Below are 26257 nucleotides of genomic sequence, written 5' to 3'. Positions count from 1 at the left end.
ACCGGTTCCCGGGAGCTTGTTTCCTTTCCAGTGAAGAATTGGCTTGGTAGTTTGGTCTGCCCTGTTCCCATGATGCACTGGGCCAGGGACAGACTAATTTGCATATAGCCAGGTTCTGAACTGGGATGGTGCAGTGAGCTAAAAAACGGTGATGGATCAAGCCCTGATCTGTTGACTGGGTAGGAGTGTTCTGATTAACTCAGATACTCTGTCCATCACCACCCCCTTTTTGTAATTATTTTGGCCACCATGAGTGTGGAAGGGTATGCTCAGACATGAGTCCCTTGCTCATTGCACCCTCAGGATTCAAGCAAGCCGGGCCGAAGACGGCTGTAATGCCAGAAACCGGTTCCCGGAAGCTTGTTTCCTTTCCAGTGAAGAATTGGCTTGGTAGTTTGGTCTGCCCTGTCTGTTCCCATGATGCACTGGGCCAGGGACAGACTAATTTGCATATAGCCAGGTTCTGAACTGGGATGGTGCAGTGAGCTAAAAAACGGTGATGGATCAAGCCCTGATCTGTTGACTGGGTAGGAGTGTTCTGATTAACTCAGATACTCTGTCCATCACCACCCCCTTTTTGTACTAATATGTGACATCATCAGCAGTGGATTGCGGGTGCGCGAAATATAGTTAATACAACTAACTATATAGGAGCAATTTCAATGGTTTTGTATGAGTAAAATGTCCAGCTAACTATAACACCACTAAAACTTATAGTTTTGTGAGTGAATTTCAAAGGTTTTTTAAAAGCTAATTTCTAACTATATAACTCCTTAAACCTATGTTTTTTTCAGTGAATTTCAAAGGTTTTTTTAAATGCTAATTCCTAACTATATAAGGCCTGAAACCTATGGTTTTTTCAGTGAATTTGCAAGGTTTTTTAAATGCTAATTCCGAACTATATAAGGCCTGAAACCTATGGTTTTTTCAGTGAATTTCAAAGGTTTTTTAAATGCTAATTCCTAACTAATTAAGGCCTGAAACCTATGGTTTTTTCAGTGAATTTGCAAGGTTTTTTTAAATGCTAATTCCTAACTATATAAGGCCTGAAACCTATGGATTTTTCAGTGAATTTCAAAGGTTTTTTAAATGCTAATTCCTAACTATATAAGGCCTGAAACCTATTTTTTTTCAGTGAATTCGCAAGGTTTTTTTAAATGCTAATTCCTAACTATATAAGGCGTGAAACCTATGTTTTTTTCATTGAATTCGCAAGGTTTTTTAAATGCTAATTATATTAGCGGATAACGTTTTTATATATTAAAAAGTTTTTTAAATCTCAAATGCCTGCTTTGCTAACAGAGTTTTTAAGCACAGGCTCTTTTGTCTCTGGTGGCCATCTTGGGAGACTGCATATCAGAATTTGTTTAATGAAATATAAGAGGATTTGAGAAGTCACTCAAAATGTGCCCTCATTTTTCTTTCTTCAGCACTAATCATAATTTCTATGGCAAAATGAACCCCCTCATTTTGTTCCTTTGCAAATTAAATGTTTTAAGTGTTAACACTTTATTCCAATCAAGATGACTTCAGGTGTGCCATACTTTTGTCATAAGTAAGACTGTTAGCGCTCTAGTTGTTCTTTAGAACACTCTGGGACATTCTGTCATTGGGCTATTGTTGGGCTACATCTGGCTGATATTTGGGCTACATTTGGTTTTTTTTGTCTCTGGTTGCCATCTTTGGGCTACATTGGGCTACATTGGGCTACATTTGGGCTCTAACATATATATAGCCCAATGTAGCCCAATATATATTTTTTCAAAGTTAATTTTTGTAAAAACCACTGGAGCACATATCTTGAGACATAGCAAAGGCACATCGGGCTACCAGTCCCTACAATTTTGCCAAGTTTGGTGGAAAACCATTCAGCCGTTTCGGCTAAAAGTGAGTCCAACCGCCCTATGGAAATTAACATGGGGAAAACACGTTTTGGGACCCCCCTTTTATCTCGGCCCCCGCTTGACGAATCCCCCCCAAACTTTCAGGGAAGGACCGGAGCCCCGCGAGGCAAAGTTAAGGAAATTTTCAGGAAGATTCCTCAACCGGCGCCAAAGTTATTCCCAATAGAATGTTGCGATTTCCCTATGGAAAACAATCCTAACTATATATACCTACTGGCTATCGCCAGTAGGTAATGTATATATATATATATATATATATATATATATATATTTCCCAAGACGTCTCCTCCAGCAGAAAGAAACTTAGGCAGCACCTATATATATATAAATCACCAATTGCCCATCAGCTTTGGGAGCGCTCACAACAGAAGACGAACCATCCGGTTTTCTCTTTACAGGCACATCGCTTTATTTTCTGGTTAACCAGTGTTAAGACCTAACGTGTTTCGAGAATCGCTCTCCTTTTCAAAGGTCACACTGCCAGGATGTCAAACAGAGGGTTCTGCATGCAATTAATATCTGAAGAGTGCGTCATCTCGAGCGTGCTGGGACTTGTAGTCCCGTTCAGAACAGTCATCTCCCTGAGTAGTAAGTAAAACTTTATTGTATAGTTAATAAAAACCATTACAAAGTTAAACAAGCATTAGAAATGCAATCGGGCTCGGATTTATTTGAGTTTGAGCTAATGGCATTGTAAATGCCAATGTCTTTTTGCCATGTGTTATGGAGTGTGTGCATGTGGTGTGTAGTGGAAGTATGTTGGTTGAATTGTAATTTTACCAATGGTGGCATGCTGTGCTTTATATGAATATGTTTAAAAGTAAAGTGTACCATACTGCGATTGCTTGGTGGAAAAGTGCACTGCCGGCTGGAGGTGTGTGTGCCTGGTGGAAGGGTGCACTGACGGCTGGTGGGTGTGTGCTTGGTAAAAGCGTGCACAGATGGATGATGGCTGTTGGTGTTTGTGCATGGTGAAAGCATTCATTGACGGCTGGGGGTGTGTTGTTGTGTGTGTTGTTTTCTGTGTGCTGGTGAGTGTGTGCTGGTGAGTCTGTGGGGGTGAGCCTGGGGAGTGAGTGTGGTGGTGAGTGTGTTGTGTTGAGTGGTGACAAGTGTGTGGTGTTGAGAGACTGAGGTGTGTGGTTTGTGTGTGCGTTATGTGTGTGTGGTGTATGTGTGTGTGGTGTTTTCTGCACACTCACACACTGCCCCGTAACATTCACACACTGCTCACCCGCACACTCCCAATGTCACCCTGCATAGTCACACACTGTCACATAGTCACACACTCAGCAGCACACAGCACTCAACAACACTCTGCCCTCAACAGCACTCTGCCCTCAACAGCACTCTGCAATCAACAGCACTCAACAGCACTCTGCCCTCAACAGTACACAGCACTCTGCCCTCAACAGCACACAGCACTCTGCCCTCAACAGCACACAGCACTCTGCCCTCAACAGCACACAGCACTCGGCCCTCAACAGCACACAGCACTCTGCCCTCAACAGCACACAGCACTCGGCCCTCAACAGCACACAGCACTCAACAGCACACAGCACTTTGCCCTCAACAGCACACAGCACTCTGCCCTCAACAGCACACAGCACTCTGCCCTCAACAGCACACATCACTCTGCCCTCAACAGCACACAGCACTCAACAACACACAGCACTGCACTCAACAGCACTCTGCCCTCAACAGCACTCTGTCCGCAACAGCACTCTGCCCTCAACAGCCCTCTGCCCTCAACAGCACTCTGCCCTCAACAGCACTTAACAGCACTCTGCCCTCAACAGCACTTAACAGCACTCTGCACTCAACAGCATTCTGCACTCTGCACTCAACAGGATTCTGCACTCTGCACTCAGCAGCATTCTGCACTCTGCACTCAACAGCACTCTGCACTCAACAGCATTCTGCACTCAACAGCACTCTGCACTCAACAGCACTCTGCACTCAACAGCACTCTGCACTCAACAGCACTCAACAGCACACTGCACTCAACAGCACTCTGCATTCAACAGCACTCTGCACTCTGCACTCAACAGCACTCTGCCCCCAACTGCACTCTGCCCCCAACAACACTCTGCCCCCAAAAGCACTCTGCCCCCAACAGCACTCTGCCCCCAACAGCACTCTGCCCCCAACAGCACTCCGCCCCCAACATCACTCTGCCCCCAACAGCAGTCTGCCCTCAACATCACACAGCACTCACCAGCACACAGCACACACTATCAACAGCACACATCACTCTGCACTCAACTGCACTCAGCACTCAACTGCCCTATGCCCTCAACAGCACTCTGCCCTCAACAGCACTCTGCCCTCAACAGCACACAGCACTCAACAGCACACAGCACTCAACAGCACACAGCACTCAACAGCACACAGCACTCTGCACTCAACAGCACTCAACAGCACACAGCACTCATCAGCACACAGCACTCATCAGCACCCAGCACATAACAGCACTCAACAGCACACAGCACTCAACAGCACACAGCACTCAACAGCACACAGCACTCAACAGCACACAGCACTCAACAGCACACAGCACTCAACAGCACACAGCACTCTGCCCTCAACAGCACACAACACTCATCAGCACCCAGCACATAACAGCACTCAACAGCACACAGCACTCATCAGCACCCAGCACATAACAGCACTCAACAGCACACAGCACTCAACAGCACACAGCACTCAACAGCACACAGCACTCAACAGCACACAGCACTCAACAGCACACAGCACTCAACAGCACACAGCACTCAACAGCACACAGCACTCTGCCCTCAACAGCACTCTGCCCTCAACAGCACTCTGCCCTCAACAGCACTCTGCCCTCAACAGCACTCTGCCCTCAACAGCACTCTGCCCTCAACAGCACACAACACTCAACTGCACACAGCACTCAACTGCACACAGCACTCAACAGCACACAGCACTCAACAGCACACAGCACTCAACAGCACACAGCACTCTGCCCTCAACAGCACTCTGCCCTCAATAGCACTCTGCCCTCAACAGCACTCTGCCCTCAACAGCACTCTGCCCTCAACAGCACTCTGCCCACAACAGCACTCTGCCCACAACAGCACACAACACTCAACTGCACACAGCACTCAACAGCACACAGCACTCAACAGCACACAGCACTCAACAGCACACAGCACTCTGCCCTCAACAGCACTCTGCCCTCAACAGCACTCTGCCCACAACAGCACTCTGCCATCAACAGCACACAACACTCAACTGCACACAGCACTCAACAGCACACAGCACTCAACAGCACACAGCACTCAACAGCACACAGCACTCTGCCCTCAACAGCACTCTGCCCTCAACAGCACTCTGCCCTCAATAGCACTCTGCCCTCAATAGCACTCTGCCCTCAACAGCACACAGCACTCAACAGCAACCAGCACTCAACAGCACACAGCACTCAACAGCACACAGCACTCAACAGTACACAGCACTCACAGCACACATCACTGCACTCTGCACCCAACAGCACACACCACTCTGCACTCAACAGCACACAGCACTCTGCACTCAACAGCACACAGCACTCTGCACTCAACAGCACACAGCACTCTGCACTCAACAGCACTCTGCCCCCAACAGCACCGTAGCGCTGCTCTTTAACGTAAACGACAGACGGGTGCCGTGCACAGTATGTTCGCTTGGGAGCCTTGAGATTACCGGCTCAGGATTATCCCTCCTGGTAGGTTTTGCATATGCACCCTTTAAACACAGTGTTTAAAATATTGGGGGTTAAGAAGGGTCCTTCATTTCTCTCCGTTGGTTTGCGGTAGCCTCATTTACGTTCTGTTTACAGAGGTGGGGCTCCTCCTCCACATTGGATGTGGCTGCCTCATCCAGCACGTAATGTTTACAGAGGTGCCCCCTCCCGCGTTGCCTGTTGTCTGAGCCTTGATTTACACAGCACAGATGGCAGACACCATCGGAAGCAGTAGATCAGTGGAGGCTTGCGCGCGCACTCCCCTCTCGGAAACGCAAGTTACATGCATAATTAAATATCGTGTTAGCCTCGTTTTGCACAAGGTGCTTGTGAGGATGGGTCTTAACAGTTCGCATCTGTGTTGAGCTCTTCTATTTTGACTTCCCGAGTCACCTATACCAGGATTATACTTTGTGTTTCATATATTGTTTGTTTACGAATGCGCTGATTATCGTGGGCTAGACTTGTTTCCTGCAGATCATAATGTGTTCTGCTGTCATTTGTTTGGCCGCAATGTCAGTATAAACCTGGCTTGGAAACAGCACGCATATAGGCAATTCTGGCTGGTGAAAGGTAGCTGTCTAGTCATACCAGGCTTTTAGAAGAGATGGTTGGTTTATCATGCTCAAATTGTTTTCAGTGAGTGTTATCTTGCAACACATTATTTGGTACAATATGTATGCATTTGCAGAATGCATGAGGGTAGCTAAAGGGTTGCTGTGTGTTGCGAAGTGAAACAGATCCATACGTAATATTAATTTTACATTTCACCGGGGAAAGCACTATCATGGCACGCATTATTTGGAGAAGAAACAAATAAAATAATACTGTGAATACAATTAACAAAGGCACACTGTTGCCTGAAGTCGTACTTAAACGAAAGTGCACTGTGAAATTTTTTCAAGCTGCTTAACTAAAACGACTACGAAATCAAACAAAGGGAGCTGCGCGCTGAGCGCTGCTGAATGGTGAACGCGCCCGGACATCTGGATTCACTTACGGAGGCACCCTGACAGCTCCTAATTATAATTAATGTACTTCTTTGCGCGAGCACGAACGAAATATGCCCAAAATGGCGGAACAAAACTACATTTACCCTATCACTTCAAGCCTATTAAAACGAAAACACAAGGAAGACGAATCACTGGCCAGATGACAGAAAACGCTAAGGAATGTGTGGAATTCCTCTCGCCAAGGCCCTAAGGATACTTCTTCTTTTTTTTCTTATAACATTAGGATCTCGAAACTCCTCCCCCACTTACAGTGGGGAGGAGTCCGAGCCCTAAAAATGAGAATAAGTTAATAGCATCAGTTTAAAACTGGTCAGTATGCATTCATAATTTAGACTTAGCAACATTAATAAACAATTTTTTATCAAAGAACGTTCAGTGCCCAGTCAATTTGATTTTATAATGTCCATTAACTAGTTGTGGAACGGTGTGTTCAACTCATCTTCCTCCACTGTATCCACTGACTGGCAAGGAAGAATGGTGGGTGCAAATTTTTGCATGTCGATGAAAAGTAGGAGTTATTTACTCTCAGATTAACAGCATGATCTTAATTTTCAGCTTTGTGCAGTGACACCCCTTTTACTCTCAAACCTCATGATAAATTTAACTGATCTGCAGATAAATTGTGGATCTGCTGCACACAGTACTTTCATAACGGCGGAACTCCCTGAGTAGGTTCTGCTTGTCCTATCCTGTATTGCAGATTAAAATGCCATCATGGACCCATAGGAAATATATTTTTTGGGTTGCAAACAGCTTTGCTGCCATCTGACGAAACTTCATGAAACTTTTTTTAAAAAATGCTGTTTTTGCCTAGTGTGCGCATGGACAGTTTCAGGCGGGGGCCGAGAAAAAAAGGCTGCCCAAAACACATTTTTGCCCATTTATTTTCCCATAGGACACAGCTACCACCTAAATCACAGAACAGATTTACTATATCTATGTTCAAAAAGAGAGATTTTAGTGTTTGGTGTAAAATGTTGTATATCTAGGGACACAGAGGCTCCGCGGATGCTGACAGATCTCAGTGAGATCTGATTGGCTGCCACCACTTTAACCAGGAAGTGGCGGTAGCCATTTTATGACTTGTGACTCAGTCCCAAGTCCGAAGAAAGCACACAAAAAGACACATGTGGGCACGGTAGGAAAACCCTGACCCCCTAGGCCCTAGGGACCCAAAACATTGTTTTTCAAATTTTGCCGCAGATTCGCAGAAGATCCTCAATACGCTGCAAAACTTTAAAAAAATCCACACATGGTTTCCCGTGCTTGTTTTTTTAAGCCGCCTGCTTTGTGGGAGGGGGTGCACATGGCCTCCTTCCCAGGCCGGTTTTGGCCCCGGGGCCACCTTTCCCCAGGTCCCGGCCACAAAGTAAAGTGGGAGGGAGGTGCTCAGAATACTTTCAGCGACCGGGATCCCATTCTCCTGTGTCCAGTCATAATTCCAAATGGGGATGGGGCACACAGCCACCCTCTCTGGCTCGTTTATGGCCCGTAAAGGGATAGGGGGCATGCAGCCCCCTTCACCGGGCTGATTTTGCCCCAGGAACCCCATACCCCAGCATGAAAAATGCTCCAGCCTGCTGGAAGCTGACTTTTCAGCTGTTTACATGCCCGCAGTGAAGCAGGCAGCAAGACAGATAAAAAGATTTCTCCTACCCACACGGAGTAGAATTTTTGGCTGCTCCCTGTGGGAGGGAGCAGTGGCGGCTCACGCTGAAGGCAGGGAGCCAGCTAGGGCCTCGGGGGCCGTAGGGCTTCCCCGCAGCCCCCAACCATAGTGTGGTGGGTGCCGTGGGTGGGCACCAGGGCACCCACCCTTTGTTTGCTGGGCCCTGGAATCGGCCCGGGGAGGAGGGCCACCTGCTCCCCTCCCCTGTAAGTATAGTGGCTGGCCCCAGGGATGGGAGCCCGGGGCCAAAATCTGTTGTGGAGGGGGCCACGTGCCCTCTCTCCCCAAAATATGTGCCTGGCCCCTGGGGTTGCATGAGGGGAGCAATGTGTTGCCCCTCCTTCCCATAAATGCACTGGGCCCTGGGGTATTTGGTCCCTATCAAGCACTGGCGTAACGAAACTTGAGAGGACTCCCCCTGCAAGGTACGTGGAGGGGCCCCCTCGGGACTCATTAAGGAGCTTACCGGGCACAGTAATGTGTTGTGGGGGCCCCCTGGAACTAGGGCCCCCCGCACTGCACGGGCTGCGGGGGCCTGTGTTATGCCACTGATATCATGGCTTGGGAAGGGGGTTGCGCGGCCCCCTCCTCCATTGTATTAACGTATGGTGAATTAAATATTACTTTTTGTTAAAAAAAATAAAAATTCACTGGGAAAAAAAGGAACGTCACGGTGGGCATGTGCGGAGGACGGCCAGGGGCTGTCTGAATCCCGCCCACTATTTAAATTGCCCACACAGCGTGAAAATGTGCGCAGCATGCAAGGGGTTAAACTCTAAAAGCCACTGAAATTCACCAGTTATAGTTAGAGTTATCTCTTGTACCTTCAACCTGTGCCCTACGGTAACTATAACTGGCGCCATCGCCATGCACAGCTACTTACCCTAGGCCTGGGAGGTAGGCTGTCCTACAAAGGCATTTACATAATGGCATTTTTAATGCAGCTCCTGTCTCTGAAATCAACAGAGCATGCATGAAATATGACATTCTGTGAGTGGCAAAGACTAAGGGGTGCTGTCATTGGCGGCTGTTTCCATTCGACATCTGATATGACCGTATTTGCACTTTCATCTATCGGGGAGCGATCAAAAGCTCTTGTCATCTGCTGAAGCAGAGGCCGGGCCCACCTTAGCGGTGTTCCCTCCCCTGTCTTGTGAAACCTCACTTGAGCTGCTTTCCCGTTTGAAATCTGGATCCCCCTTGGATGCTTGTCCGGCTAAATGCCTGAGCAATGTGGCTTCAGCTGTAAACATCTTGCTGAACCCCTTGCTTAACTTGTCTCTGAGCTCTGGAGTGGTCCCTAGAGAGTGGAAGCATGCTCTTATTCTTCCGTTGATCAAAAAACCTCTCATTGACCCCCTGCAGCCGGCCAACTATAGACCGATCTCTCTCCTCCCTGCTCTGGCGAAGGTCGCGGAGAAGCATGTTCAGCATACTCTTACCACCTTCATTGAGAATAACAATCTGCTGCATGACTCCCAATCTGGATTCCGTGCTAATTATAGCACGGAGACAGCTCTTGTGGAGGTGACCGACGCCATCAGGGAGGTGCTTGATCTTGGGGGAAAGGCTATGTTGGTCTTACTGGATTTGTCGGCGGCTTTCGACACCGTCCCACACGTAGGCCTCCTTTTAAGACTCAGGGAGATAGGACTGCGGGGGACGGTGTTGGATTGGTTTCAATCCTTCTTAACCGACCGTTGACAGGTGATCTGGGCTCCTCCGTTTTCCGCGGAAATGCCTTCGCTAGAGGTGGGGGTGCCTCAAGGATCGATCTTTAGCCCCACCATCTTCAACATTTACATGGCCCCTCTGGCGAAGGTCGCGGAGGCTTTCGGAGCCCGGGTTATCTCATACGCTGACGACACCCAGCTCCTGTTTACCTGCAGTAAGGGAGAGGATTTTGACGGCGGCAGAATCAAAGACTGTCTTAGTGCAGTCTTTGCATGGTTTTAGCATCAGAGCTTGAAATGCAACTCGGACAAGTCCGAGCTGCTCTTTTTTGGCTGTTCCCCGGACCCTGGTTGGAAGTCGTGGTGGCCCCCGGACATGTTCCCCCCTGAGAAACCTTCCTCCCAAGCAAAAAATCTGGGAGTCGTGTTAGACGACGATCTTTCTTTTCGCCCACATATCACGAGTTTAGCAGGGAAATGCTTCGGCATCCTCAGGATGGTGAGGAAATTTCTCCCATTGCTCTCCCTACAGTACCGCAAGAACATTGTTCAAGCACTTGTGGGATCGCGCTTAGACTATGCTAACGCACTTTTTGCTGGACTGCCTAAATACCTCGTGTCCAGATTGCAGATGGTCCAAAATTCAGCGGCCAGGGCAATCTTTGGCCTTCCGCGGAGAGTCAGCGCCTCTCTGTTGCGTGGCAGGTTGCACTGGCTACCACTGCTGTGCAGAATTAGGTTTAAAATCCTTACGTTGGCGTTTAAAGCCCTCCATCTTACGGGCCCAGCCTACCTCAGGAAGCGCATTGCTTTCTATGTTCCTCGGAGGAAGCTGAGATCTGCGGATTTGGCTAAGGTGGAGGTGCCAGCGATCAAACGAGTGCGGATGGGTGGGCGATCTTTTCAGTTCATGGCAGCTCGTTTTTAGGTCTCGCCTGTCGATGCGCATGCGCATCGAGCAAGGCGAGAGTATTGGGACTTATCCGCTCTTTATCCACACTGCAAGGAATCGTGGCGATTCCTTGCAGTGCCCGTGACTTTTAAGCTCAATGCGCATGTGCATTGAGCTTAAAAGCGCGTGCACGTCCGTCTTTGTTTACCCGCTCCGCCCCCTCCCCGCCGTCTCGCATTTCCCCTGTCGCACTTCTCCTCCCCCCTCCCCTCTCTTCCCTCCGTCTTGTTTATCTTGTTTTCCTCTCCCCGCCTGTCTCTGCAGTCGCATGTATTCTTGTTTTCCTCTCCCCGCCGCCTCACTTTCTCCTCGCTCTCAACTCCGACACACACTCCCAGGATGATGCTGAATTTGAAAGTCCGGTTTTTATCTTGTTTTCCTCTCCCCGCCTGTCTCTGCAGTCGCATGTATTCTTGTTTTCCTCTCCCCGCCGCCTCACTTTCTCCTCGCTCTCAACTCCGACACACACTCCCAGGATGATGCTGAATTTGAAAGTCCGGTTTTTATCTTGTTTTCCTCTCCCCGCCTGTCTCTGCAGTCGCATGTATTCTTGTTTTCCTCTCCCCGCCGCCTCACTTTCTCCTCGCTCTCAACTCCGACACACACTCCCAGGATGATGCTGAATTTGAAAGTCCGGTTTTTATCTTGTTTTCCTCTCCCCGCCTGTCTCTGCAGTCGCATGTATTCTTGTTTTCCTCTCCCCGCCGCCTCACTTTCTCCTCGCTCTCAACTCCGACACACACTCCCAGGATGATGCTGAATTTGAAAGACCGGTTTCTAGATGACACCCAGAAGATTGTTGCCAGCCTCGTTTAACCCATCACAATTTATTTGTGTTTAATACGTTTCTTCGGAACTTGGTTAGCTCATGCTTTATCAAAATGAATAGCGCTATCAGATTGTCTTATTTTATCATGCTCCATTACATAGCGCTTCATAGTGATTCATATAGCGCTTCCTATTAATGGCGAGGCGCCGAAGCGCGTTCGGAGGGCGAATAGCTTGATCAGATTGCCTTATTTGATCATCTTCAGTTACATAGCGCTTCGTAGTGCTTCATACAACTCTTCGCATCGAGGCACTGTAGCGCCTTCCATGGGCTGCTCCTCTTTTGAAATACACAATTGACTTTGCACATGCGAGGGATTACGTTGGGCGGCGGAAACATATTTAAGTGTCCCATCACAATTTATTTGTGTTTAATACGTTTCTTCGGAACTTGGTTAGCTCATGCTTTATCAAAATGAATAGCGCTATCAGATTGTCTTTTTTTAACATGCTCCATTACATAGCGCTTTACAGTGATTCATATAGAGCTTCCTATTACTGGCGAGGCGCCGAAGCGCGTTCGGAGGGCGAAGCGCGAAGCGCGTTTGGAGGGCGAATAGCTTGATCAGATTGCCTTATTTGATCATCTTCAGTTACATAGCGCTTCGTAGTGCTTCATACAACTCTTCGCATCGAGGCACTGTAGCGTCTTCCATGGGCTGCTCCTCTTTTGAAATACACTATTGACTTTGCACATGCGAGGGATTACGTTGGGCGGCGGAAACATATTTAAGTGTGCCTTCATCACTCTTGCCCTAATGCACTGCAGATGATTATGAAACAGAAGTACTCCTTACAGCGAAGCCATTCTTAATGCTTCTTCACAACATCGAGCCTCGAGCCCTCACTTTTGTGTCTAAATGCGAAATATTCCAGAGCGCAGAGAGCCTAGAAGAGCTCAGATGCTCTTTTTAATTGAGAGTTACAACAAGGAGGTCCTCACCTCACTCTGCATTTGCTGCACTTTCTCGTAGTGCATTTACGGGATTGTAGCATGTTTAGACACATTTGATTGTGTGTGGTGAAAACACTGCTTTTCACCCATTAAAAGTTGCATGGAATGGCCCACGCATTCTTTTTGCAGCTATATAAGTTGGTCAAACACACTGTCCCGGCATTAGTGCTCTCTCCTCCCCCCCCCCCTCTCTGTTGGTCCTCCGTCTTGTTTATCTTGTTTTCCTCTCCCCGCCTGTCTCTGCAGTCGCATGTATTCTTGTTTTCCTCTCCCCGCCGCCTCACTTTCTCCTCGCTCTCAACTCCGACACACACTCCCAGGATGATGCTGAATTTGAAAGTCCGGTTTTTATCTTGTTTTCCTCTCCCCGCCTGTCTCTGCAGTCGCATGTATTCTTGTTTTCCTCTCCCCGCCGCCTCACTTTCTCCTCGCTCTCAACTCCGACACACACTCCCAGGATGATGCTGAATTTGAAAGTCCGGTTTTTATCTTGTTTTCCTCTCCCCGCCTGTCTCTGCAGTCGCATGTATTCTTGTTTTCCTCTCCCCGCCGCCTCACTTTCTCCTCGCTCTCAACTCCGACACACACTCCCAGGATGATGCTGAATTTGAAAGTCCGGTTTTTATCTTGTTTTCCTCTCCCCGCCTGTCTCTGCAGTCGCATGTATTCTTGTTTTCCTCTCCCCGCCGCCTCACTTTCTCCTCGCTCTCAACTCCGACACACACTCCCAGGATGATGCTGAATTTGAAAGACCGGTTTCTAGATGACACCCAGAAGATTGTTGCCAGCCTCGTTTAACCCATCACAATTTATTTGTGTTTAATACGTTTCTTCGGAACTTGGTTAGCTCATGCTTTATCAAAATGAATAGCGCTATCAGATTGTCTTATTTTATCATGCTCCATTACATAGCGCTTCATAGTGATTCATATAGCGCTTCCTATTAATGGCGAGGCGCCGAAGCGCGTTCGGAGGGCGAATAGCTTGATCAGATTGCCTTATTTGATCATCTTCAGTTACATAGCGCTTCGTAGTGCTTCATACAACTCTTCGCATCGAGGCACTGTAGCGCCTTCCATGGGCTGCTCCTCTTTTGAAATACACAATTGACTTTGCACATGCGAGGGATTACGTTGGGCGGCGGAAACATATTTAAGTGTCCCATCACAATTTATTTGTGTTTAATACGTTTCTTCGGAACTTGGTTAGCTCATGCTTTATCAAAATGAATAGCGCTATCAGATTGTCTTTTTTTAACATGCTCCATTACATAGCGCTTTACAGTGATTCATATAGAGCTTCCTATTACTGGCGAGGCGCCGAAGCGCGTTCGGAGGGCGAAGCGCGAAGCGCGTTTGGAGGGCGAATAGCTTGATCAGATTGCCTTATTTGATCATCTTCAGTTACATAGCGCTTCGTAGTGCTTCATACAACTCTTCGCATCGAGGCACTGTAGCGTCTTCCATGGGCTGCTCCTCTTTTGAAATACACTATTGACTTTGCACATGCGAGGGATTACGTTGGGCGGCGGAAACATATTTAAGTGTGCCTTCATCACTCTTGCCCTAATGCACTGCAGATGATTATGAAACAGAAGTACTCCTTACAGCGAAGCCATTCTTAATGCTTCTTCACAACATCGAGCCTCGAGCCCTCACTTTTGTGTCTAAATGCGAAATATTCCAGAGCGCAGAGAGCCTAGAAGAGCTCAGATGCTCTTTTTAATTGAGAGTTACAACAAGGAGGTCCTCACCTCACTCTGCATTTGCTGCACTTTCTCGTAGTGCATTTACGGGATTGTAGCATGTTTAGACATATTTGATTGTGTGTGGTGAAAACACTGCTTTTCACCCATTAAAAGTTGCATGGAATGGCCCACGCATTCTTTTTGCAGCTATATAAGTTGGTCAAACACACTGTCCCGGCATTAGTGCTCTCTCCTCCCCCCCCCCTCTCTGTTGGTGTCTCCTTGAATCTGTGTGCCACACCATTTGTTGTCTGAGCCTCGGCATCAAAGGGTCCGCTCCCCCGCCCCATCAGGACCCACCCCCCTCCCTCGGTGTCACCTCTCATTTGCAATGCAATCGCGGGCCGCGGCACTCGTGCTTTAGCTGTAAACATCTCAAGTTACAGCTCGGTGCCGCGATTGCATTCAAATGCTTGTTTCATGTACTTCCTTTCATGTTCCTATTCTTTTTCCCCTTCAGGCAACTTTTCCCTTTCTTCTTTCTTCACCTCTCGTCATCATCTTCCTTCCCTCGTAGTTCATTCCTTTTCTCCCCTTTCCTTCCCTTCTGAGTTGTCGCTTCTTCTCCCATCCTTTCCCTCTGCTTATGAATATCTAAGCTCTTCTTTCCCTCTCTCTCATTTTCCTGTTCCCCTGTGACCTTTCTCTTCGTCCTTCTTCTTCAAGATCATTTCTCCTTTCTTTTCCCCTTAATTCTGCTGTCCTTCTGAACCCCTTCGTCTTTCCACTCGCTCTCTTCCTATTGTCTTTCCTTTAGCTCTTTTCTCTTTCCTGTCTCTCTCTCGCTCCTTTCATCGCTCTTTCTTTTCTATACTCAGCAGCATTCCACCGGGGGCTGCTGCATCCCCCACATCTCTGCTGAGAATGCCAAGCAGACAAAGCTCGCCGTGTCTCTAAATATTAAACCACAAAATGTTTACCACACATTTTGGACCAGAAACAAAATACCTCTTTCTAAATATCTCTAGTTTTTTTTTTCAGACCGGGCTCCCATCCCTGTAATGCCAGTCACGGATTGGCTCTGGGTTACCCCGACCCTACATGCCTTCGGCGCTGCCCTCTTTTAAGCCTTGTTTTTTTCATGGCGTGTGATTTATTTTACAACTTGGCAGGGAATGTTTGCATCTGTACACTGCTTAAATCACATGTAATACATTTTTGCTAACACGAGCAATTGAAATTCGCATGCGGTTATAGAGTGTTATTTTTGTTGCTAACATGAACAATTAAAATTTCCATGCGGTTATACAGTGTAATTTTTGTTTGAAAAGTAGGGTACATATTTTTGTTTAGTTGATTGTGTGTGGTGAAAACGCAGCTTTTCACCCATTAAAAGTTGCGTGGAATGGCCCACGCGTTCTTCTCGCAGCTATATAAGTCGGTCAAACACAAACCCTGAGCACACCAACAAGAAAACAATGTACTTTAACACTAGAATGTTTGTTGAGCGGATGATTTTCCTTCATAAATTGTCATATGCAAAACCATGAGTTAACACAACTGTATAACTTAATAGGAAAACTATAACTCGGATTTCAAACTCATTTGCTCCTTTTGCCAGGGGTGTAGCTTGGTCTGTAAAAATTGGGGAGAGTGGGAGGGGATCAGCTTCACATTTCCCAACAATCACATTGGCATGCCTTTCTCCTTATTGCCGTTGCGCGTCGTTATTTTCCTTGCACCTTGCTTCTTTCAATTTTTATGTTTTTTTTTTAAACAAGCACGGCACAATTTCATTTTAGCAGCCGCGCACCTTCAGTTTCTTTTTTTCCAGCATTGCAGCTTGCTCCTCATTGTGTCCCGTGTCATTCCGCTCCAGCATCCATGCTTGTGGTTCCCTGATCTTTTGTGTGTCTCACTGTTTCTTGGGTCACTTTATATCACTGTCACAGCATTAGTGCTCTCTCTTCCCCCCCCCCCTCTCTCTGTTGGTGTCTACTTGAATCTGTGTGTCTGAGTCTTAGTGTATGTGTCTTCCTGTGCCAATGGCTCCCTGTCTCACTGTTGGTGTCTCAGTATTAATGTGTCCTACTCCATGTTGATATCGCCTACTCTGTGTCTCCCTATCTTCATATCAGTGTCTCCCTCTCCTATTACAGTTGGTGTCTTCCTATCTTAGTGTGTCCCTGTCTTCTTGTCTCAGTGTCCATATGTCCTTGTCTAGGTCTCCCTGCTCCAATGTCTGCTCTCGGTATCTCATCGTCTCAGAGTCTGTACCTTCCCTCTCTTTGCCAGTGTCTCCTTATCTCAATTTTTCCCTGTCTCAGCGTTGTTTTCTCCGTCTCAATGTTTTCTCCCTATCTCCATGTTGGTGTCTCCCTCTCTGTGCCGTTTTTCCCTGCCTCAGTGTCCGTGTCTCCCTGTCTTAATGTTGGTGTCTCCTTCTCTGTGTATTAGCGTCTCTCTGTCTCAATGTCAATGTCACCCTCAGTGTCTGTCTCCTTCGCTCTGTCAGTGTGTCTCTCTCTCTGTTTTCCCTTTGTGTTATTTTCTCCCTCTCTTTCTCAATGTCTCCCTGTTTCAGTGTTTGTGTCTCAGTGTCCGTGTCTCCCTGGCTCACTCAGCGCAACCACAGCATCACTCAGCGCAACCACAGCATCACTCAGCGCAACCACAGCATCACTCAGCGCAAGCACAGCATCACTCAGCGCAACCACTGCATCACTCAACGCAACCACAGCATCACTCAGCGCAACCACAGTATCACTCCGCACCACCACAGCATCACTGGTTCAAATATGTTCTTTCAATCTTTCAAGCTGTTTTCAAGCTTTCAAGCTTTATTACAAATCACAAAAAGATGTTAATATTTCACTTCTGTTCTTGGATTTTCGTCACAATAAAAAACACTGAACATAATCTTCACAAAAGTTATTTACAAAAGTTTAAGCTATTGACATTACAAATTAAATAAATTATTTAAGTATTAATTATGTAAAAAATTAAAAGCCATTGTATTTGTAATATCAATACATCTAAGTCACGTAAATACAAAACATGTAGCATTACAAATGCTATAGGTGTCACATTTGCGAAAGTTATAACTATTGGCATTGTAAATGATAAAGCTATTAATTTAGCTATTTTAAAAAACAACATAAAATAAAAAAAAATGTAATTTATAAGACCAATAGCTCAAACTTTCCTAATGCGAGACCTATTGCATTTCCAATGCTTGTTGGAATGAGCTCCCTCTTTCACTTCGCAAGGCCAACAACCTTCTGGCCTAAGGAAGGAACTGAAGACCGTCCTTTTCTCTGCACAATCGGTGCGTCTATAGTGCTCCGCTTCTGGGTTTTCTTGGTTATGTTCAGGCCTCTTTGCTAAAGCGCCGGGACACCCTCTTTGGGTAGCCGTGCGCTCAATAAGTGTGGTTTTAACATAACAACATAACAAATGACAGCGTTTCAGAAGGCAGAGAGTGAACCCCCTCCTTTGGTGCTCCATCGTTCTTACAAATTGAAGTGACGTTTCTGACTTGCAAAGCACCTTTGGTGCATTGCACATTTGTTTGTGTAGTTGAAAAACCTGTGATTTTGTGGAATTACAACTTTGCGGCAATAGAAAGGCTTTGTAAATCAGACTCTAAATTCGAATGTACTGGAGAAGAATAAGAAACGGTGCAATATTTATGTGGAAAGAGAAGGACCTCTAGTGGGAAGTTTCGGTACTGCATTGCTGAAACACAAATTGACTGTTAATAATGGCTAATACACTGACATTCTGTAAAGTACAGAGAATTTTGATATGCTCCCCTGACATGACTAAATGTGCATATATTTGCGTAGTGGGACCCTACTAGAAAATTGTTTATGAGTATATACAGACCCACAAATATTTGGGTTTTCGCCAACATTTATAGCGTACGATGTCAATTAATTGAGAAACAAAATAATAGAAACACGTTTCTGAAAACCTGTACAATGCAAAAACAACACCAGTGGGAAAATAATGAATATACTTATAGATTAGTTAACAATAATAGAAAAGGGAACAGTTATAAAAAAGTAATGTTAATTTAGTTTAAAAAAAAAAAAGGCTTTTTGGACCGCCAGAGAAATCGTGTGTAGGGAACATAGCTTTAATATTTACGTGAACAAAAGAGACAATAGTAAAGAGAAACAGAGTAGGGAAAGAGTGAATAGGGGCATTGAGTGTACAAAAGGGGACGGTACAAAATAGAAATGAGGTAATAAACGGGTTATAGGGCAAATAAACCAATTTAACATTTTAAAAAATAGGTAAAGGAGGTGATTGTGGACGTTTATCCCCTAGTAAGCAATGCCTGGGAGAGAGATGAAGAGCAAATATGGGGAGGGAAGAAAGTCGCAGAAAGTGGGTTTCTGGAGTTAATTCCTGAAACAGACATTTTGAAAAAGTAGAACTTCGCCCAGGACAGGAAGAGGGTGATGGGGACATATACCCATGCAAACCGAATATACAGAGCAATAGAGATAACTCATTTTGTGATTAATGGTTTTTACTCCTTAAAAAATCACCTAAAAGGGCTAGTCTATGAATTGGTTTCTACCAAATGGTTAGCAGCATTGATCTTGAATTTCTGCATCGGTAGAACACTATGCAGGTCAAAAAGTTCACTTGTCTTGATTCCGTGAATCAGGAATGGGAATGTATGTGCACAAAGTAGATATTTTGTACATCTATGTGCAACATAGTTTAAGAATTTAACTCAATGTATCACTCGATATAGAGACTGTGAGCCCACCAACGTGGCGATAACGTATATCTAGCCCTTGCCACAACGTATATTAAATGCCTCTTTCCTTTCAGTCACATTTTTGACTGGAATCTTAGCCCCATGCCACACCCTTTACGCTTGCCATATTCTACTGCTAGAATCATGCTGTGTCCATATCATTTTGCCCTTTCACATCCACCTGAAACTTGACAACCTTTTTTTTGCACTTAAAGGCCACTATACCACCTGTGGAATCTCATAAACTAAACGCAGTAATCTTGTATTTCTATGTTGGCTTCCAGTTAAGTACTGCACTTTGCTTCTGTTCCTATATTGTCCTCTGTTTGAAATGTTTATTTGCTGTGTTAGCACAATTTCTTTTATTAGTGCTCCATTTGTTGGTGTTTGCGCTAATCAAGCCAGCGTAGACCTCTGGATTGACAATAACCGTTTTTTTCGTTTGTTTCTTTTAGTGGTCGTTCACCATGTGCACTGGCAGGTGCTCGAGGGCTATTGGAGCGGTATTGTTCCCCCTCGGGGTGTGTGCCACAATAGCGAATCTTCTCCTTTTCTTTCCAAATGGACAGATCTTAGAAACTGATCATATAACTGACCTGGTCTGGTTTTTCGGTGGCATCGGTGGAGCAGGGTTGCTGGTAAGATTAAAAGGAACTCTGGGCCTTATATTGTATATAACTACTGTAGCATGTTTAGAAATGTTCTACTAATGCACTAATCACTGGAAGCAGGCATGATACTGAAGGGAAAACTGATCAGTCCTGTAGAAAAAGCATTGACAAAGTCAGTAGGTGTGGCTTATTTTTGATGTTTGTGTTCGTTGTTGTAATGGTTGTATGTGTTGTCTTATTTTGTGATGCACACAGAGAAAGCAGACTTGCAGGCATCCATCTGCACACAGATAAGGCCCAAAAGAAAAAATATACACCCATACAGACAAATTCATGGAAAGATTTGTATGCATCTGACAACACAAATTTGGTCCATGCAGTCATGGGTGGTGTGAGGTAAGATGAATAGATGGATGGATGGATTGACAAACAAGGATGAATGCATAGCTAGATGGCTGTGAGTTCTTGCAAAGGAGGATGGGCAGATACATGGGCGTGGTTTCATCGATTGATCTATGCAGGTGGAAAACGGTGGAAGAATGTTTGGGTGTGGCTGTATGGATGAGGGTGGATGGGTATGTGCTTGGATGAAGGCAGATGAGGCACGCTTAGGGTAGTATCAATGGATGCAAATTTATTGGTAGATGTGTGTGGATGGGTGGATGGATGTCTATGGATGGAAGTATAAGTAGATGAGTGCATGGGTGGAAACGTGTGAGTTGAAGGGTAGATTCAGATTACTGTGGGTGCATAAGTTTGGGTAGAGCATGTGATCAGTAAATTAATAATAAGTATTTTATGACCGTGTAATCCAAATGTAATGTGACATTAGGGTTGACAAGCACAAGCTTTCCATGTGATAACATGAGCACTATCAGGCATCATACTGGATTCATCGAATTGTAAGCGTACCCTGTGACTTTAGCGACATTTAGAGAAGCGCTAGAAATTACATAGGGAGAAAGGAAACTACAGTTTATGTTTACAAATGATGTGTGGATTTATTTTCTTGTGTTTAAGCTTTAAAGAGTAAAAATCCTTTTTTTTAAATTACATTTCTTTATTGATTTTCATAATACATGAAAAAAACACTATAATAAAGTACAAAGTACCTCACTTCAACAAAAGAACTAGACTAAATATGATCCCAATTAGTAATAATAAGATCGAAAGAAAGAAGAGAGACAATTAGAAGAAAAATAAACCCCAATAAGAAACAGATGAGCCATCAATGTGTGACGTTACTACGCATACATTTTCAATGCAATTTTTTTTCAGCACGTTCGTTACAATGCAAGTCGTTACAACGACTTGCGCTGGAGGGCACTGACTTAGGAATAGTATGATTTACTATTCCAACTCCAGTCTACGTACAGTAGGGAAGGTGTTGGAATAGCTAATCATACTATTCCTTAGGTTAGAGCTCCATCCAACGCAAGTTGTTGTAACAACTTGCGTTGTAATGACCGCAATGTAAAGGCATTGCAATGCAATGCCCGCGTTGTAATGGATGTTTCCCTGGTTAACCAGCACAGTTTAAGCAATACCTAGTGTAACCCTCTCTCGGGTAAAACATTCTCCCACCAAACAATCCCATAACACCACAAGCCGCAAACAAATCATCCCAGACTCTAATCCCAAAATAAAAGCACTCCAAACTCTATTTCAATTAAATGGATAACAGAAGTAGTCCCATACCAAAGGAAAACAGTCAATGATCACAAAGTTGCAAAACATGAACGTAAACTTCAACAAAAACATGGATTTGATCCTGGACCTTGTAAGTTTGGCATTCTTATCTAGCCAGCCTATAAAGCTCAGCTATCCATTCTTGATGCGTGTGCACTTGTGCTGGAAGCCAATGTTTCAAAATGCAGATCTTAGTCACCATAAGAGCCACCAACATCCATCTACGCCAATGTGAAGTCGCATCATCCAAATCTACAAAGTCATGTAATAAGCCATTCTGTCTGACTCCTCAAAAACTAAGTCAACTAAAGAGTAAAATCGACCTGCACAAGATCTTCTGGGGCACATGGCCCAACGAAGTCCAGAATGTTGTGTGCCCCTTTGTGTTAGCCTTGACCTGGTAATCTGACAAGTCTGACCTAGTCTGCTCACAGAAAATGAGCCTAATAAAACAGAGTGGGAGATTATTGAGAACCTCTGGAGTAGGTCTCCAATATGCAGTGGCAGCCATCGAACAAATCCAACATTTTCATCCGATCTACATCTACTCCTAGCAGGCAAAAACAAAGCAAACAGTAGGTGAAAAGCCCAAGAACTCCCAAAAAGTGGCACGTTTGTGGTGGTTTGTGATTCAGGTTGTTTTGGGCTAGAAATCTGCTTGTTTCAGTATATTGCCTGAGGAGCAATTTTTTTAGCCCCATTTTCCTCCTCCACAATCGAACTCAAAGAAACTGGTGATTTCTCCCGATTTGCTTTTGAGCTAATTGTTTCATCCAAACCTGTTATGGAGATCACCTAAGGTAAAAAATGACACAAGCACTCAGAATCCAAGAAACAAGACCACAGATTCATGACATTCATGACAGAACCTGGGACTGTGTTTTTCGAAAAGACTTCAGCCAGACATGGTCAGCGACTAGCTGCCGCCTCCCCCCCAATCCGGCACCCAACACCCAGGAACGTGGACACGAGACATGTTTTACTTTTTGGAAGGCGGGCGCTAGTCGCCCGGCCGTATTTATTAAAGTATGAAATTAAAAGGTTTTAATTGCATAATCAACAATGAATACAAAAATCAGCAGAACATTTAGTTATACAATTTTTATCAACAAGTTTGAGAGCCTGACCTTAACAAAACTCTAATACATGTTGTTACCTAGCTTAAACTAAACATCCTAAACTTGATTTTTGTACATTTCTGGCCATATGGCAGGGTCACTACCGGTGTCAGGTCCTACAAGCTGCGCCTCCCCCCTAGAAGTGCGCATGCGCAGTGTTACCCCGGGAGTTGCCCGGTCTACGCCCTAAACTCCATTTACCCACTAAAGGAGGGCCCTTACTCTGCGCCGGTGGCGTCATGAGTCCACGCGCGCGGGGTGGCTACCAGCCTAAGGAAAGCGTGAACTACTCCTACCCGCGCTCCTTTGCCTATTACCTTGCCCCTGGAGTTCTGGGAGTGGCCCGCAGGCCCCTCCCCCCGGGCGGGAACCTCCATAGGATGATGCCCGCCCCCTCAGACCTCAAATATGTGCTCACCGATAATGACCTTACCGCATGCCCCATACCTAATAAATACGACGACCTATGGGAAAAAATTCTAAAGGACAGCTACACTGGCTAATAAATAACAGTATCAACGTATAGCTAAAAAGGGAAAAAAGGCCTAACGACACATTGTATTAAAATACAATTCGCTTCACACATGTTTCGCCAAATAACAATATCAACGTATAGCTACAAAGGGAAAAAAGGCCTAAAGACACATCGCTTCAAATACAATTCACTTCACACATATTTTGCTAAAAAAGGGGAAAAAATTCCTAAACAAAACGCATCACAGAATACACCAACACACCATTCTCTCCTGTGGTCCGTACCTTCGAAACTTACCATTAAACCAGACATAACACTGCTCCAAACTTTGTTACAAGGGATGGTGGGTGGGAAAACAAAGAAGCCCCGAACGCGGGGCACAACGTTCAGCGAGGGAGCGTCCAGGGACAAGGGGGTCTCCTGGGCGCTCCCTACCTCTTATTCCCGAGGGGCCGGTCGGCCCCTCCTATCGCCCGCCCCCCCTGACCCGGAACCACTAAATTGAATCCGGGTCAGGAGGGCCGCCGGCCAATCGGCGGTGGGCCGCACCCCCCCAGGGCACGCCCCCACCGCCGAATGACCACAAGGAGAAAGGGGGGCGACGGTCGCCGCGCCGCCATGCGTGCGGGGGGGCCGAGGGCCCCCCCTTTTCACATGGTCAGCGACTAGCTGCCGCCTCCCCCCCAATCCGGCACCCAACACCCAGGAACGTGGACACGAGACATGTTTTACTTTTTGGAAGGCGGGCGCTAGTCGCCCGGCCGTATTTATTAAAGTATGAAATTAAAAGGTTTTAATTGCATAATCAACAATGAATACAAAAATCAGCAGAACATTTAGTTATACAATTTTTATCAACAAGTTTGAGAGCCTGACCTTAACAAAACTCTAATACATGTTGTTACCTAGCTTAAACTAAACATCCTAAACTTGATTTTTGTACATTTCTGGCCATATGGCAGGGTCACTACCGGTGTCAGGTCCTACAAGCTGCGCCTCCCCCCTAGAAGTGCGCATGCGCAGTGTTACCCCGGGAGTTGCCCGGTCTACGCCCTAAACTCCATTTACCCACTAAAGGAGGGCCCTTACTCTGCGCCGGTGGCGTCATGAGTCCACGCGCGCGGGGTGGCTACCAGCCTAAGGAAAGCGTGAACTACTCCTACCCGCGCTCCTTTGCCTATTACCTTGCCCCTGGAGTTCTGGGAGTGGCCCGCAGGCCCCTCCCCCCGGGCGGGAACCTCCATAGGATGATGCCCGCCCCCTCAGACCTCAAATATGTGCTCACCGATAATGACCTTACCGCATGCCCCATACCTAATAAATACGACGACCTATGGGAAAAAATTCTAAAGGACAGCTACACTGGCTAATAAATAACAGTATCAACGTATAGCTAAAAAGGGAAAAAAGGCCTAACGACACATTGTATTAAAATACAATTCGCTTCACACATGTTTCGCCAAATAACAATATCAACGTATAGCTACAAAGGGAAAAAAGGCCTAAAGACACATCGCTTCAAATACAATTCACTTCACACATATTTTGCTAAAAAAGGGGAAAAAATTCCTAAACAAAACGCATCACAGAATACACCAACACACCATTCTCTCCTGTGGTCCGTACCTTCGAAACTTACCATTAAACCAGACATAACACTGCTCCAAACTTTGTTACAAGGGATGGTGGGTGGGAAAACAAAGAAGCCCCGAACGCGGGGCACAACGTTCAGCGAGGGAGCGTCCAGGGACAAGGGGGTCTCCTGGGCGCTCCCTACCTCTTATTCCCGAGGGGCCGGTCGGCCCCTCCTATCGCCCGCCCCCCCTGACCCGGAACCACTAAATTGAATCCGGGTCAGGAGGGCCGCCGGCCAATCGGCGGTGGGCCGCACCCCCCCAGGGCACGCCCCCACCGCCGAATGACCACAAGGAGAAAGGGGGGCGACGGTCGCCGCGCCGCCATGCGTGCGGGGGGGCCGAGGGCCCCCCCTTTTCACATGGTCAGCGACTAGCTGCCGCCTCCCCCCCAATCCGGCACCCAACACCCAGGAACGTGGACACGAGACATGTTTTACTTTTTGGAAGGCGGGCGCTAGTCGCCCGGCCGTATTTATTAAAGTATGAAATTAAAAGGTTTTAATTGCATAATCAACAATGAATACAAAAATCAGCAGAACATTTAGTTATACAATTTTTATCAACAAGTTTGAGAGCCTGACCTTAACAAAACTCTAATACATGTTGTTACCTAGCTTAAACTAAACATCCTAAACTTGATTTTTGTACATTTCTGGCCATATGGCAGGGTCACTACCGGTGTCAGGTCCTACAAGCTGCGCCTCCCCCCTAGAAGTGCGCATGCGCAGTGTTACCCCGGGAGTTGCCCGGTCTACGCCCTAAACTCCATTTACCCACTAAAGGAGGGCCCTTACTCTGCGCCGGTGGCGTCATGAGTCCACGCGCGCGGGGTGGCTACCAGCCTAAGGAAAGCGTGAACTACTCCTACCCGCGCTCCTTTGCCTATTACCTTGCCCCTGGAGTTCTGGGAGTGGCCCGCAGGCCCCTCCCCCCGGGCGGGAACCTCCATAGGATGATGCCCGCCCCCTCAGACCTCAAATATGTGCTCACCGATAATGACCTTACCGCCACAGGCCAGCATTGTTAACCGACGATCTGGCCTCCCCCTCTAGCCCCTGCCTAAGGACACCCTCCTCCTTTCAAAACCCTCTAGCCAAGCCCAGATATTGTCAGACCAAAGGACATTACCCTCCTCTGTCAAATGAACCCCGTCCTTCAAGTAATACTTGTGACCCCAGATGCACCCATGAGGTATTGATTGTAACAAGGGGGTTCTAAACAACCTATCCAACCGTGTGTTGATCCTCTTTACCGAGTGATTCAACGCCCTGACCGAATGACCCCCCCGCCACTGTAGTCGAGGTATGAGTTGTGACCATACTAGTGTGCACCCGGGGCAGGTCCTAGCCATCCAACCCGCCGTTGAGATAATCTCCTCAATCAGAATGCGCCTGCCCAGTGTTGCCAAATCATTCTCCCCAAGGTGAAGTATCACCACTGACGGTGGAGATTGCTGGCGTGCTAAAAGCCCTTGGAAGAATCCCCTAAACTCATGAAGACATAACCCCCCTCTGCCAAAGA

General features: G+C 46.4%; 1 protein-coding gene across 2 annotated transcripts in view; it reads left to right on the top strand.

Annotated features, from left to right (window-relative positions):
- The window catches only part of LOC144772549 (transmembrane 4 L6 family member 5-like), a 360840-nt gene that overhangs the window by 261993 nt on the left and 72590 nt on the right, over positions 1 to 26257 (top strand). For both annotated transcript variants that reach the window (XM_078656970.1, XM_078656969.1), the window contains exon 2: positions 19662 to 19844. In XM_078656970.1, the coding sequence (XP_078513096.1) occupies positions 19662 to 19844 (183 nt within the window). The remainder of the gene's footprint in view (positions 1 to 19661; positions 19845 to 26257) is intronic.

This window comes from Lissotriton helveticus, chromosome 8, assembly GCF_964261635.1.
Source record: "Lissotriton helveticus chromosome 8, aLisHel1.1, whole genome shotgun sequence".
Taxonomy (NCBI): domain Eukaryota; kingdom Metazoa; phylum Chordata; class Amphibia; order Caudata; family Salamandridae; genus Lissotriton; species Lissotriton helveticus.
This window is presented reverse-complemented; position numbering and strand designations above follow the sequence as displayed.